Source organism: Scyliorhinus canicula, chromosome 10 (genome assembly GCF_902713615.1).
Source record: "Scyliorhinus canicula chromosome 10, sScyCan1.1, whole genome shotgun sequence".
Taxonomy (NCBI): Eukaryota; Metazoa; Chordata; class Chondrichthyes; order Carcharhiniformes; family Scyliorhinidae; genus Scyliorhinus; species Scyliorhinus canicula.
Genome location: NC_052155.1, coordinates 48,951,155 through 48,967,735, shown reverse-complemented (window position 1 = coordinate 48,967,735; position 16,581 = coordinate 48,951,155). Strand labels below are relative to the sequence as shown.

The window sequence follows — 16,581 nt, the reverse complement described above, 5'->3', positions numbered from 1 at the left end:
GTCTAGTTCCACCTCTTTTGCAATCTAGTTCCTGCATTATTTCCCATCTCTGTCTATTCCCCACACACTCTCTCTAATATCCAATCTCTCTCCCTCCCTTTTATCCACACTCTCCCTCTTTCTCTCAATCTAATCCCCTCTCCTTCGAATTTCCATACTCTCTTTATATTTCCCAATCTCTCTCTAATCCGCACACACACTCTCTCTCTGTTTAAACCCCACGTTTTCTCTCTATTTCTCACACACTTTGTTTTGAAGCCTCAATCTCTCTTTCTGATCTCCACTCTCTATAATCATCACACTCTTTCCTCTCTCTAATCCTCACTCACTATCTGGCTAATTCACTGTCTAGCTAAACCCCTCACACCCTCTCTCTGTTTAATCCCCACACACTCTGTCTAATCATCTGTCTAAACCCCACTCTCACTGTCTAATCCTCTCAATCTATTCCGATTTTGTCTCTCCCTGTCTAATTTCTACTCTCTCTCGCTGTCCCTCTGCTTCATCCCCCGCATTCCCTCTCGGTCTAATCCACATTCTTAGTGTATTTTAGCTCTCTCTCTTTCTCTCAGTCTGATTCCTACACTCCCAGTCCAGTTGTAGTCATCTCCCCCTGTGTCTAATTCTGACTTTGTCTAATTCTTGCACCCCTTGTCTAATCGAAATGGGCTCTGTCAGATGGCAGCTTTCTCTCCCTCCCTTTTTCAAACTCTGTCTGCCTGAATCCACCTCGTCCTCCTCTGGATGTTTCTCTGCCTCTTTCAGTAATTCCACTCCCCTCCCTCCCGCCAGAAACCTGTGTGTGTGTGTGTGTCTCTCCTCCTGACTGCATCTCGCCCTTTCTGCCTCTGTGCCGGTTCCCAACCTGTTTGCAACTAACTCCCTCTCCCTGCCTCTCGCTGTTTAGCCGCTATGCGACTCCCTGAGTGCAGCTCCACCCTCCCCGGGCTGTCTCCGCTTGTTGTGGCTCTCGCTGGCTGAGTGGGGAGGCGGAGCGGCCACCACGCCTGCGCCTGGCCCTGGAGCTCTCTCGCGCTGCTCTATAAGAAGCAGCCGCGATCGCGCGAAGCTCACCAGAAACTAACCTCAATGCGAAACGAGATGGTCAGCTTCCGAGCCGCTACAGCAAAATGCTGGATGGACACCGCTCTCTGGGATGGCAACTCTTCGCTGTTATAGTCTTCCTGACCATCGGCAACACCACTGCCTATTTCGGGTACGTCCTGAAAACTTCGGAAACCTCCTCCAACTCTCCAAAAACTTTTTGTCAAAACTTAAGTTTTTTCTTTCCAAACTTTCCTGCAAACTTCTTTATTCTTTCAAGCTTTCGCAGTATCTTTGAAGCGGTGTTTGTTTCACTGTTCCCCTGAATTTCTAATGTCAATATTTTGTGTGTGTTTTTGTTTTGTGGTGACCAGAGCAAATGTACATAAATCCAGCCCCCCCCCCCCCCCCCCCCCATGAGTTGGGTGCGCCTCTCTCTGCCTTCGGGATATTGAAGCGGATCCGTCAGAGCTCCCAGCTGCAGGTTGCTCTGTGTGCAAGTTGGATTTTAAGATTTCTTCCACCCTGAATACCGGTTGATCCCCTTTGGGCGGATTGCTCACACATTTTAATTTGATTCATGTTTCTTTGGGAGGCTGGAAAGGCTTGCTACGTGACCTTTTGCAAACGTGTCTCTCTCACACTGTTATGCTCCATCCTACTGCAATGGTCTTTACTGTAAAGTGCACTGCTGGGCGAGAAGGCAAGTGTGTTTGGGAGAGGTGAGGGGTTTGCATTTTCCTGTGAATTATTGCTCCTGCCCGCATGCATTCAGTTGCTACCTAATACTTGCTGACTTCTGTATTTTATTTATTCCCTCTGCAACAGAAAAAAGGAGATTTAAACGCGTGCTTAACCTGTCAAACATGGGAATAGTAAAACGCCGAGAGTTGAGAGGGCAGCACTGTGTGGGGGACATTTGAAATAGTGGATCGCGCGGGTCTGTATCAAGCTCTGAGTTAGACTCGGAGTCTGGAAGTCATCTTTTTACGGCTCCAAGTTATGCAGACAAAGTATTTTTATTTCAGAGACCTTCCTCCTTTTTTTGCAGTGGGACCACCCGATTCATTTGTATTTTGGAGGCTTGCTTTTACAGTTCCCAGCTATAATAACACATGCTGTTTTACACACATACACACTCCAAAATCCCAGTGGAATCAAAACTGAAGGGAGAAAAAGACCGGGGATCGAATCCCAGGGACTCTGCCAACATCCCCATCCCAGCAAGCCTGTGTTTCCTCGGGGTGTGAAGCGAGGCTGGGGTCGGGCACGAGGAGGGAGGGAGGGAGGGAGGGAGGGGGGGGGGGGGGGAAACCTAACAAGTAAAGCTGCACCCCATAATATTCTCAATATTTCAGACGGAACGTAATAATTAAGATAGAAATAATTAGCCCCCCCCCCAAAAAAAACCCTTTCCACCTTGTGGATATATATAAAGCACGTTTTTTAAAACAATTAAGCACATTGGATGAAGTTGGAAATTGACCTTTTTGTAACCCAAACAGTTTCTGTCAAGCTCTTTATTTGTTTAGATGGAATTTATTTTGCAATAAATAAAACCGGACGGCAATGATCCTTCGCACCCCCCCCCCCCCCCCCCCAGACCTTCCCATCTCTTTAATCCAAACTGTAATCCAGGCGTTATTGGAGAAGAGCAATATTTTTCTCATTAGGAAACGTCTCCAAACTGCCGTGAGATACGAGGGGTAAAAACACCTCGGTCCGGTGCTAAGCAGCTTGAAATGCAGACCCAGGCGGTGTCCGCCGGTAAAACTCTGCCCGGGATATGGTGCAGCCTGAAGTTTCTGCACGGAGCACCTGTCTTAAAGGGACCTTGTCCCCGTTTAGCCAGACTGCGATGGGAGGACCGCCGGTTCTTTGCCTGGCAAAACGGAGCGGCCCCATCTGCGGGAAGGTCATTGTCCAGCAAGGTCGGTCGGCCTGTGATTATTATTTTGAGGTCCAGATTTTACAGTTGGTGAAATTAGCGGACGGACGCGCGCGTTTAAAAAAAAATGATAATTTAGGGACATTCCCTAATTGTAATATCTTTGACTTTCGCACCCAGATCGGACGTGTATCTCTCCCGCCCCACCTAAAGGGTCAGAAACTGAGAGGAAGTTTGCGCTGATAATCTGCTCTCTGTTATTTTAGCACAGGTGGGGGGAGAGAGATAGAGAGAACCTGCAATGTGCTAACATTTTTGCGAAATTAAACACGTATATCCTGGGACCATTAATCTTCATCCACTAATATCACCGAGTCAAGTGAATTGGAGCTAAGTCCTGGCCTGCCACCAAAACATTATCAACATCATTCATCACCTTTATCAATATCACTCACTGTCGTTTCCACATATGTTGGTTGGTGCCACCGTGAGCTGAGTGGAAGGTATTTGTAAACTGTTACCCTTCATAAAACCGCAAATTTTTCTTTAAGTAATTTCTCCAGAAATATGCAATTTTAAGTCTTCCTGCTGTGGTATAAACTGAACAGACTAGACATTCACCTTCTGCTGTTCTTCACTGGGACTGCTGTTCAATTAGTAAAGGTTGTTTCCCCTTTAAATAATCAAGGTTTTGCTCGCTGAATGATGTTTAGTTAAAGGAATCTTCATCGTTATGAATTGACACCACAGGCAGTGGGTGAATGTTGTCTCTTCCTCCCTGGAGGACCCATGCAACATGGGTCTTCACTTTGACCCTTGGAGGAATCCTTCATAGCTGTTCTGCCCCTTACCCAGTCCTAAAGCTCAGACCAAAGGGTTGAATGACGTTTTTGCCCCGTTCTGCAGACCCATCCCTGAACCTGCCTCTCCTCTCGGCAGGACCCTTGAGGTTAATACCATGCTCTGCCAGGAGCTCGCCATGAATCTGCTCCACACATGGCAAATAATCCCCCCCCCCCCCCCCCCCCTCCCCATCTCTCTCTTATAGGCATACTACAACAATGTCTGCTTTCATTCTCTCTGCAGGTCACAAATCCATTCTGTTTCCCTGACAGATGCTGGTTATTTTACCCAACTTATGGGCGCATGGTAGCATAGTAGTTACCCCTGTTGCTTCACAGCTCCAGGGTGCCAGGTTTGATTCCCGGCTTGAGTCACTGTCTGTGCAGAGTCTGCACATTCTCCCTGTGTCTGTGTACCCAAACAGGCACCGGAATGTGGTGACTAGGGGCTTTTGACAGTAACTTAATTGCAGTGTTAATGTAAGCCTACTTGTGACAATAAAGATTATTATTATTGTAATCCACTCTGTCACTCTTGCACTTTGATTTCCACAGTGCTTGTTGCCAATTTCTCGGTCCTCCAAGTACCCGTTCACTGGGGCAGACATAAGCCATCACTCCTCAGTCTTTGCTGTCTATGCTAAGTTCGGTGGAAGTAAATGAATGTTGGTAGTAATTGTTTTTAGGATGTTATTCCCAAGCATTAGGACCAAATACAGTCTTATTCACTGCTGGAGATGAATGTCGGACCTCAAAGCAATTTATATCTTTCACAATCTCAGAATTTCCCCAAGCACTTTAGAGCCAATAACGTATTTTTTGATGTTTGGTAACTGTTCTAATGTCGGAAGCACAGCAGCCAACTTATGAAAACCAGATCCCAAAATTAGCAATGTGATGATGACCAATCTGTTTTTGTGATGTTGGGTGAAGAATGAATATTGCACTGGGGAAGTCCTGGGTGGAGGGGAAGAGGTGCAGAAACTCCCCTGCTCATCTTCCAATTGTGTCACGGGACTTTTCATTCATTCACTGGAAAGGGCATTGCACTCATCGGAGTGAGAGGGTTCAAATCTTAACAGAGACATGAGTCCAAATTTCAGGCTGACACTTGGCTTCAGCACTGAGGGAGTGTTGCTCTGCTCGAGGTGCTGTCTTCCAGATGAGATGTTAACCCTATCTGTACTCTCTAATGGATAGCACTGTAAGAGCTGGGGAATTCTAGTGTCCCAGTTCATATTTATCCTTTAATCAACATGTAAAATGGATTAATCAGATCATTCATCTCTCTGCTGTTTGTGGAAACTTGATATGCAGAAAGTGGTTGTCCATTACTAACATTACAAGGTGACGACACTTCAGAAGTACTTGCTTAGCTGTAAAGTGCATTGGGAGGCCATGAAAGATACTAGATAAATTAAAGCCTTTCTTTTCCTTTACCTAAGCATGATTACACTACCACCCCAAGTGATCAACTACTTCAGCAGAGAATAGTGGACCATACTAATTACCTGACCACATCATGGCTTTGCCATTTTGCAGGGATGAGCTCCTCATTAGGTCTTGGTGAGCTGGTTGTGTCACATTATTTAACAGGAAGTCTTCCTGTTGAGTTCCTTTTCATATTTTGACTTCAATATGAGGTTGCACATTGAGCCAGGGCATCGCTCCAGGAAAGGCAGTATGTCTTGAGACCCCTGACAATGCGTTTATTCTTGGGGTGGGCATTGCAGCTCGCACTGCTCTTATCCTAGTCCTGTATTTTAACAGTTTTCAACAGGTCTCACTAGATGAAGCTATTTAAATTTTTCTCTCTAAACTCCGTCTCTCAAGAGCTCTGATGTAACTTTGAATCTCCTGCTTTCCATGTGTTCATAAAATAAATCATCTTTTTTTTTGTAGAATTGGGTCATTAGTTTAAGCCTTTACTTGTCAATGTGAAGGATTAGGTCTCTTCTTTTTCAATAAGCCTGGCCCAACTGCTGACCAAACTCTGTTGGGAGGAAGTGTGGGATACCATATGATTGTGAGTGCACTTGACAGGGAATGCCCAACAGTTCCTAGTATGCCCTGTGGGAGCACTACTGCTCCCACCCCAGGGAAATCTCTGGAACATAAATAGAGGAGGCACCCACACAGAGGATGACACTCACATTGACACACACAACAACATGCACAGAAATACACGCTCACACACACGCGTTCACCCATACACACATGACATGCAGATTGAGACACGCACACAGAGATGCATGCTCATACACACGGGTACATTCTTACACATACTTTTGTACACACTTTTGACATGCAGAGAGATGCACACAGCAACACACACACAGCATGATTGAGAGAGAGACGCACATAGAGCAGCACATGCAGAGAGAGACACTCTCACATCACACACACTGTTTAGGGTGGTGGCTTTGGTTTCCAGCTGCAGCAACAGTTGATGCTGTGTAAAGGTTCAGGTCAACACTCCCTTCCCACAACATAATACAAAAATAATTTCCTACAGGATATTTGTAAGATAGCTTCATATTCCACTGACCGATTACAGATCTTTGAGGAGCTGGCATATTCGGCAATGTCTCTCATCAGGATTTTTCCACCTGCCAACCCCAGCTGTGCCACTCCCAATTCATCAGTTTGTGAAGTAGCTCCGGAATTGGTTTTCGCAAGTGGATGCGCCCACAGGAACTTGTGGGAAGGGGACGCTGTAATTTATGCAGTGCAGTACCTGAAGCTTGCCCATGTGCAAATCCCCTGTTTACCTGGGATCGAACCTGGGACCTTGGCGCCTTGAGGCAGCAGGGCTAACCCACTGCACCACCGTGCTTCCCTTTGTATTTCCTGAGCTAAACCATCCCTGTGATGGAATGTGGAAACCACGTCCATAGGAGACATCATTGTTTCTGCCTGTAAATTTGGTTTCCTTTAAAAAGCTCGGTGGGTAGAAGAACAATTCTAATCTTTCCAAGCAACTGCTAAGATGTGGCTGGAGTAACCTTCCTTCACCGGGAAGGGCAATGACATAGTCATGTACAGGAAGTGTTCATCAATCTTCAGGCGAGAGCCAGTGTGTAATTGGGTAGAAAACTGTTCTTTTGTTTTAAATTTAGTGCACCCAATTCATTTTTGCCAAGTAAGGGGCAATTTAGCGTGGCCAATCCACCTACCCTGCACATCTTTGTGTTGTGGGGGCGAAACCCACGCAGACACAGGGAGAATGTACAAACTCCACACGGACAGTGACCCAGAGCCGGGATCGAACCTGGGACCTCAGCACCTTGAGGCAGCAGTGCTAACTACTGCGCCACTGTGCTGCCCATAAAACTGTTCTTTTAAATGATCTGCTTTCGCCTGATATTACATAATGTATTGGGCATTGATTGTTTGCCACAGAGTGTTGAATTGGTGAAAGTTTCTTGTAGCTCTCAACCACCTTGGTTGTCCAGGCTCATCAGTGCAGCTTTACTCAAAACTCTATCCGATTGGCAATTTTTCATCTGTGACCAATTGCAGTGAGTAGTGACAGCAATCGCCAGCCATGCCCAATTTCATGCAGGCTCTGACATCTGTACATGTCTGAATACTTTACAGGAGCAGGACTCCCTGCCTGGCTGACACATCTCTTTAACTTAGTGGTGCTGAGCCCAATTATAGGGGACAAAACAATATGCATTTATATAGAATCTTTACCATAGAAAGATGCTCAAGGTGCTTCATAGGAGTGTACTCATGGGGAGATGTTAGCATCGTGGTAGACTCGAAATCTAAAGGCACAGGCTAATATTCTGGGAATATGGATTCAAATCCCATCATGGCAGTGGGTGGAATATGAATTCAGTTTGGAAAATCTGGAATGTGAAGCTAGTCTTATCATGATTTTCGTAGTGTAGTTATCTGAAGCTTGTACTTGTGTCAATTACCTTCTTACCTGTCCTGCCTTAACTAAACAATCCATGTGACTGGAATGTGAAAACCACGTTTGTAGATACTATTTTCTGGCCACTCCCGCCCGGCGACAGGAAATTCCCGCCCAATGTCAATGGACTTTTACACGGTCCGCGTCCTGCCCATCAGCGGGCAGGGCGGAAGAATCTAGCCTGCTGTAAATGTCCCTGGTTCTACATTTAGTTTCCTTTAAAAAGCTGGGTGAGGAAGAAGAACCATTCTAATGTTTCCAAACAACCTCTAAAATGGGATTGAAATAAACAGCAAACTGGTGAACAGTCAATGCCCAACACAGTGTGTCTCATTTATAAAGAAATAACATTTCCCCAGTTGCAGACTGGCTGTAGTCTGAACTCTGATGAACACTTCTTGTACGTGACTATCTCATTGCCATTCACGGTAAAGGCCATTAATCTTCCATCAATTGTTGTAAAAAGAATCCAGCTCACTAACGCCCTTCGGGAAAGGAAACCTCCTGGGTGGGATTCTCCAATCCCGCGGCAGAGTGTCCATGCCTTCGTAAACGTTGTTGCGTTTTACGACGGCAAGAACGGGCCGCTCCCAGGACTAATTCTGGCCCCTACAGGGGGCCAGCACGGTGCTGGAGCGGTTTGCGCCACTCCAGCTGCCAATTCCGGCACGAACTGTGCGCCGCGGGATCCGCGCATGCGCAGTTGAGCCGGCGTCAATACGCGCATGCGCAGTGGCCTCCTTCAACGCGCTGGCCCCGATGCAACATGGCGCAGGACTATAAGGGCCCCCAGCCACAGAGGCCGGCCCGCTGGTCGGTGGGCCCTGATCGCGGGTCGGACCCCCCACCCCGTCCCCCATAGGCCGCCACCCGACCCTTCAACGCTGAGGTCCCGCCGGCCCAGAGCAGGTTAGAACGACGCCGACGGGACTCGGTTCTTTTCTTACGGCCGCTCGCCCCATTCGGGCCGGAGAATCGGCGGGCCGACCACTTAGAGCGGCGTGCGACCGATGCTGCGCCAACCATGCTGGCGACAATGGCACCGAAAGTCCGAGAATCGCGTGCCGGCGTCGGGGTGGCGTGACCCGTTCGTGGATATTCTCTGGCCCGGCCCCGGGCTGGGAGAATCCTGCCCCCTATCTTTACCTGGTCTGGCCTACATGTGACTCCGGACCCACAGAACTGTGGTTGACTCTGAACTGCCCTCTGGAGTGGCTGAGCAAGCCACTCTACTCGAGGGCAATTCAGGATGGATAATGAATGCTGGTGTTGTCAATGAGGCTCACATTCCAGGAAATAATTTTGTTTTAATTCAGATATAATCATGCAAGGAGATATTAGACACGTCAAGCTAAAGGAGGAGAGATAACTGGAAAGGTAGAGTGCTTTAGGGTGGAAATTCCAGAGATGGATGCCTAGACAGCTGAAGGTACATCTGCCAATGTTCGGGCGAAAGAGGAGGGGGATGTGGAAGAACCCAGAATAATGCAGCACAGTAGCATAATGGTTAGCACAGTTGCTTCATAGCTCCAGGGTCCCAGGTTCGATTCCCGGCTTGGGTCACTGTCTATGTCACTGTCTGTACATTCTCCCCGTGTGCACGTGGGTTTCCTCCGGGTGCTCCAGTTTACTCCCACAGTCCAAAGATGTGCGGGTTAGGTGGATTGGCCATGATCAATTGCCCTTAGTGTCCAAAAAGGTTAAGTGGGGTTATGGGGATAGGGTGGAGGCGTGGTCTTGGGGCGGGTGCTCTTTCCAAGGGTCAGTGCAGACTCAATGGGCTGAATGGCTTCCTTCAGCACTGTAAATTCGATGAAATAAAGGAATGCATAGAGTTGTCGGGACTGGAGAAGATTAGAGGTCAGGAGGGGCAAGCCCAATGGGGGATTTGAACAAAAAACAGGCTTAATTGAAAGTTGAACTGTCCTGAAACTGAGATGGAGAATTTAGCTGCGAGATATAAAGACGGTTTCAAAACTCGTCTTTGTTTTTTGCTTTTTGCTTCTTAACTTGGTGATCTGCGAATACAGGGAGATGGTCTATTCCCTTGCTGCAACAAGGGTTCGCACATTTGGCCTAGTTTCCAGGACATGAAAGGCCAAACTCTAGGAAGGTGAGATGGGACTTTTGCAAATCATTTTTTCACACCTCCCTCCCTAGCGGAGTACACCTGGCACTCAAGATCATGTCAGATTAGCAATGGTCATGAGGGAGGAAATTTTGAGCATCGGAAATGGACTTGATTTTTTTTCCTGTCCCCATCATATCCTTGATCATTAAATAATTCTGGATGAGTAAGAGTGTTTGGCCATTTTAGCTCATGGGTAAAGTTCCCCTCCCCTGTTTCGATGATGCCATGAGTCCTGCCCCAAGTCTCTTTCATTATCTTCACACCTCAGTCTCTATGAAGACCCAGGAGGCCCCAGAAGCTAAGTAAACAGAAGTTTATTTAGGTGAACGTAAACGGTCGCAACGGAAGTGTACTTACAAGAAGCCCCACTCGGGATTAGAAGAATGTCAGTCCCAGTTCGGGCTGGCATTTACAGAGCAAGGTAATGTGCCCCAGTTGGGCAGGCCTCCGCCCATTAGCGGTGAAGCTTGTGTTCCACAGCGAGATTGATTTGTGTATCCTTGTCGGCCTCATAAGGGTTATTACAAATTAAAATTCTCTGCAGAGAGAGTAGTACCAATTAAACCAAGCTGTGGAATTCCCTAGCCTATCCCCACCCAATTTTACATAAGTTTACATCCCAGCAGGACCTTCTGGATGGCAATTGTGAGCATAAATACAAGTGACCCCCCCCCCCCCCCCCCCCCCCCCCCCCCCCCTCCCATACCAAGCCAAGATCAACTGACACCAATTTCGAGGCTTAGTTGGAATTACACTGTCTCTTTGGGTCTGAAAACTTGGAGTTCAAGGCCAAATCCTGGAGTTAAGCGCACAATCTGTATTACTGTCGCAGGTGCCATAACCTCAGGTGAAACATTAACCCGAGCTCTTGCTTGCCATTTCAGATGGATCTTCAAGAGATGAGCAGTGAGTTCTCCTGATATCCCAGGCCAACATGCTTATCACAATCAATACCACCAAAATATAATTAATGTACAACTCATTGCTGTTTGTGGAATCTTGCTGCATGCAATTGGCTAACCTTGTTTGCCACAAAAGTTAAATAGTGATGTGTGAAATGTTAGTGGTCTGTGGGAGCAGAATGCTGGAAGCACTAGTGCCACCCACTTCCCCCACAACCCCTGATTCTGCCCCTCAAGACTAGCAACTTGCAATCACTCTCTCTCCCGAATAACGATTTGGTCAAAGTGTTGAAGAGCTGTCACGGGATTGCGGTGCCCACAGGAATCTACACCTTCAGCAGGGTGGAAATGGTTGGGAGAGGGGGTAGGATTTAAATGACACATTTAACACCTGCTGTCAGTGACTATAAAGCGACTGTTCTAGTGGAGCCTGACGAGCAAGGAGGTGGGGGAGTAGTTTAATTAGAATTTTTACTGAAACTGTACTTGGTTAGCAGACTGCACTTTGTGCAGTGTCGGGTCTCGGCAATCACCTGTTAGCGTGCTGTTGGCTTGACCCTGTGCTCTGCTCGGAATCCGAGCCAATGAGTTTCTGGCTGCGAGCCTGGTCTGCCTGGGACTGGTGTTCATTCTATCAGCAGAGTGCAGATCATTCCAATGTGTTTCTGACTTGACTCTCAAACCAAGCCTTGCTGCTTTTGGCTGGCAGCTTCAGGTACTGCAAATTAGAGGCATGTGGAAGAAGATTAGGGTGGGGGAGAGAGAATAATATCTTGGGTTTTTTTTCTCTCTAACCTATAGAGTCCATTTTCCCTGGAACTAATTCCCAGTGCTCAATGGGTAAATGCACTGTCTGGGTGAATTTTAAAAAATACATTGCGATTTTAGAGCATCATTTCAGGCCACTTGGATATCTCTCCAAACCCTTAACAATGAGTTATGCTGAGATGCAAGCAGCTGTTTTAATGTAGTTAAACATGGCAGCCATTGAGCACTCTGTACAAAGCACCCACAAAATAATACTGTTGAAATGAATGATTAGTTACTTGTTTGTGCTGTGTTGTTTGAGAGAATTGTTGACCAAGCCTTTGAGACCTCTTTTGCATTTCTTTATGATGTCCTGGCATTTTTATATACCATGAAAGAAATGCATCTCCAACATTAATGTGGCACGTATCTGGAATTTCAGTTCAAATTCTGGAGTGAGGCTTGAATCGGCTAGAAAGACTCACACTTATATAAAGCGTAGTTTATTCCCTCAGAACATCCCAAAGCTCTTGGACAGTGAAGTACTTTTGAAGGTTAATCACTGTTGTAATGTAGGAAATTTGCATGAAGAACACATCAATAAGAAACAGTCATTTAATCTCTTTTTGCGTGATTTTGGTAGAAGGATAAATATTGGCTACAATATGAGTAAGAATACACACAAGGACATGCACACTAACTTGCACCTTGCCAACTTTCGAACACTTCTTCTTACCTGTCCTTGGATCTTGACCCCAGTGCTGAACATCAAGCTATTGTTTCTGGGATTGTCACCGACCTTATTTCCTTTGGAGATCATCCCTCCATAGTTTCCAACCACATAGTACCTCAACCCCATACAGTCCACTTCTACCTCCTCCCCAAAATCCACAATCAGGACTGTCCTGGCATTCCCATCGTGTCAGCCTGTTCCTGAACCACTGAACTAATTTTTTCCTATCTTCACTCCCACCTACACTAATTTTTTTCCTATCTTCACTCCCACCTCTCTTCCCACCTACATTCCTCTGATGCCCAATGCCACATCACCAATTTGCAGTTTCCTGGCCCTAACCTCTTCTTTATGGACATCCAATCCCTTTACAGCTCCATCCCCCACCAGGAGAGTGTGAGCAATTCTTGTCCACCAGCACTCTCCTCCACCTAGCTGAATTGTTCTGGCATTCAATAGTTTCTCCTTTAACTCGTGCTTCTTCCTGCAAATAAAAGGTTATGGCTATGGGTACCAGCATGGGTTCCAGTTATGCTTGTCTTTCTGTGGGGTATGTGGAACATTACTTGTTCTCGTCCCTTTCAGACCCCTTCCCACACTTCTTCTGGCTTATCGATGACGGCATTGGTGCCACTTTATGCTCTCTCCTGGACCTGGAAACATTTCTCTTTTTTTTAAAATTAATTTTCTTTTTTTGCTTACACTTTCCTCCCCTCTCACTCCTTCACATGATCCATCTCAACGCTTCCCTTCCGTCTCCATTTCTGAAGGTAGGCTGACCACCATATTCATTACAATCCCCCACTGACTCCCATAGTGATTGTTGCTCCTCAGAAGATTCAGGACCCATATGTGGAGGATGTAGGGAGGATGGGGAGTCTGCAGAGTGGAGTATTAAAAAGCCAAGGGAAATCCCACTAGCAGTGAGCTTTATATTTATAGATTTTGATTGTACTGGGAGTCTTTGCTTTAAAGAAAAAATTCTATTGGGATGTAACTGATGCTTAACCAGGCCACATTTATTGTCAATACCTAATTGTTCTGAGAGCATTAATAGTTCCGAGAGCATTAATAGCCAATGTAGCATTGGAGGCTGGACCAGATAGTGGTGGCAAATCCCTTTTGTTGAAGGATATTACAAAACCTCTGTATTATTTGTCCAGTACCAGAACAGCTTTCCTTGCATACCATATTTACCACCAGTCTTTTGACTACACACTAGCAATGGATCACCATTAGCTTGTCCTTTGAAAGCTGCCTCCCTCATTTTAAGTTATGTGACACAACTCGGCGTCCCTTGCCTTCTGGGTGGTGAAACTCAGCAGGAGTGGAGCTGGAGACGGGGATTAACCCAGAATGCACTGTGGACTGGCCAAAGGCAGGATCTGCCAATTCTACTGACCTCAAGTCAACAAGATTGGCATCTGTCTCTCTTCAGCCCACTTGCTTGTACTGGAAGCTTGGCCTGTGGTGCCAAGCCTCAATGTTGACATACAAGGGTAGATTTACCAAGAACTACAAGGCTGGTAAGCCGCCCACCTTGAGGGGAATAATAAATTGGAGAATCCGTCACTAAGGTCAATTACCCTCCTCCTCCTACTCGTGTGGGAGGGAGTTAGTTTCAATTTTCCAGCAAAATATATAGGAAGTGGCACAAATCAAGTAAGCTGATATCGTTCTTTGGTTTTCCATTCATCACTCACACCAATCTTCCCCACTCCTTGAGAGTTAAAATTATCCTACAATTTAGATGTTTTACTGATTATTGTATGGCACTTGTATCACTGAAGACCACGCCTGATAGGTAGTTTTACTGATTTTTGCCCTCCCATTAAGGAACCACTCTCACTCTGAGCATACATGATAAATTAAAGTGTATACTGTGTTTAACCTTCTGACACAGTATATACACCGATTTCCAATATCCACTCCCAATGACTGAGTTACCTTTCAGGGAGCACCAAATTGGAAAAATTTCCCTACTGGAATACTGTGCTCTGTTCTACAGGAAACAGGGTTTAGGTATTGGCCTGGGTCTAGAGAAAGGCAGCCGTATTGACTGAGGAGGATAGGGCTGGGACAGAAATTGAAGTTCTACAGATTACAATGACAGAGCTTACAAAAGATGATTACACTGAGCTAAATAGAATTGATTACCCCAGGGTGAACCAGGATAGTAGGAATGTGGAAAAAGGAAAGCATGTTTTGTATTTGCTTCTGAAATGTGTGGAGAGACCATATGCGCCAAAATCGCGCTCAGCGCGGGGGCAGAGAATGGGCGTCAGACCCGAGATCGGGTCTGATGCCGCTCGCGCAATTCTCCGGTCCCTGGAGAATTGCCGGCAGTCGCAGTTGACGCGGCGTCGGTCGGGAGCAATTGACAAAGGCCCCCACGGCGATTCTCCAAGGGCAGCTGGCTGAGTTCCCGCCCGTGTCATTCTCTCATGGTTCCACCCGGCGGGCAGTCGGCATGGCAGCTGCGGACTCAGTCCGCGGCCGTCCTGGTGGGGGGGTGGAGGGATCATTCACGGGGGGGGAGCCTACAGGATGGCTAGACTATGGATCGTGGGCCACCTATTCACGGGGCACGTGATCTTGGGGCCTATCTTCTTGGTGCCGGTCCGCAGTGTGGGTTGGCCATGTCATGCGGGGCGGCCGAACAGAGGCTGCCGCCGTGCGCATGCGCGGATCCCCGACCGAAAGTGCAGCGTGCCGTATCTGGAGCCGGAGCTGCCAGGGGCACTCCAGGGCCCTGCTAGACCACTGCAAATCGCGGAATCACCCTTCAATAATGGGGCTCCCCACGCCCATGAAAAAAACAGTGATTCGCATTTGTTCACGGGCGTGGGGACATAGCCCCATTATTCGAGAATCCCGCCCCACATATATTGTTCATCTTTAGTTGGTATCCAAAGGTAATGATAGTGTTCTTCACCAATTAGTAATCGTTTTTACAATCAAATCGCTTGTTGGGCCACTTCATAGGGCATGAAGAACCATAATGTGTGACTGACATCACATTTAGTCTATACCAGATAGGGGTGGCAGGTTCCCTTCCCTGAAGGACATTCATGAATCAACTGGGTTTTTACAACACATGCGAGTTTTCAAGGCCAGTTTCATTTTCTCCTGATGCCAACCCATAAATTATTTGAATTATTGACAACCAACTTTTTTAAATTAATTTTTACGGGAAGTGGGCTTTGATGGTTAGACCAGCATTTGTTGCTCATCCCTAGTTATCCTTAAGTAGGTGGTGGTGAGCTGCCTTCTTGAACCTCTGCAGTCCATGTGGCATAGATAAATCCACTGTGCCGTTAAGGAGGCTGTTCCAGGATTTTGACCCAGTGACAGTGAAGGAACGGTGATATATTTCCAAGTCAGGATGGTGAGTGATTTGGGAGGGGAGCTTTCAGGTGTTGGTGTTCCAATGTATCTGCTGCCTTTGTCCTTCTTAGTAGAGTGGCTGTGGGTTTAGAAGATGCTGTCTAAGGAGCCTTGGTAAGTTCCTGCAGTGCATCCTCTGGGTGGTACACACTGCTGCTACTGTGCATTGCTGGTGGATGGAGTGAATTTCTGTGGAAGGTGTGCCAATCAAGCAAGCTGCTTGGTCCTGGATGGTGTCAAGCTTCCTGAATGTTGTTGAAGCTACGTTCATCTAGGTAAGTGGGGAGTATTGCATCACACTCCTGACTTGTGCCTTGTAGATGGCGGACAGGCTTTAGGGAGTCAGGAGATAAGTTACACCCCACATGATTCCTAGTCTCTGACCTGCTCTTGTGGCCACAGTATTTATATGGCTAGTCCAGTTCAGTTTCTGCTCAATTGTAGACCCTAAAATGCTGACAGTGGGGCATTTAGGGATGATAACGCCTTTGAATGTCAAGAGGCGATGGTTTGATACACTCTTATTGGGGATGGTCATTGCCTGGCACTTGTGCATCACAAATGGGATGAAATGAATTTGCTGAAGATTGGCATCTTTGATGCTATGAACCTCTGGAGGGACCGAGATGGATCATCCACTCGGCACTTTGGCTGAAGATTATTACATATGCTTCAGCCTTTTCTTTTTCACAGATGTGCTGGGCTCCTCCGTCATTGAGGATGGGGATATTTGTGGAGCCTGCTACTCCAATGAGTTGTTTAATTGTCCACCTCCATTCACGACTGGATGTGGCAGAATTGCAGAGCTTAAAACTGATCCGTTGTTTATGGGATCATTTTGCTCTGTCTATCACTTGTTGTTGATGTTGTTTGGTATGCAAGTAGTCCTGTGTTGTAGCTTCACTAGGTTGACATCTCATTTTTTGGTAAACCTGGTGCTACACCTGGCATGCCTTCCTCACTCTTCATTGAACCAGGGTTA

At 46.7% G+C, this 16,581-nt stretch overlaps 1 protein-coding gene across 1 annotated transcript in view; it reads left to right on the top strand.

Annotated features, from left to right (window-relative positions):
• Positions 1–1,078: 1,078 nt before the first annotated feature.
• Positions 1,079–16,581, top strand: part of wnt9a (wingless-type MMTV integration site family, member 9A) — a 97,567-nt gene continuing 82,064 nt past the window's right edge. Inside the window, exon 1 of the mRNA XM_038808869.1 lies at positions 1,079–1,216. Within this exon, the coding sequence (XP_038664797.1) occupies positions 1,131–1,216 (86 nt within the window). The 5' untranslated portion in view covers positions 1,079–1,130. The remainder of the gene's footprint in view (positions 1,217–16,581) is intronic.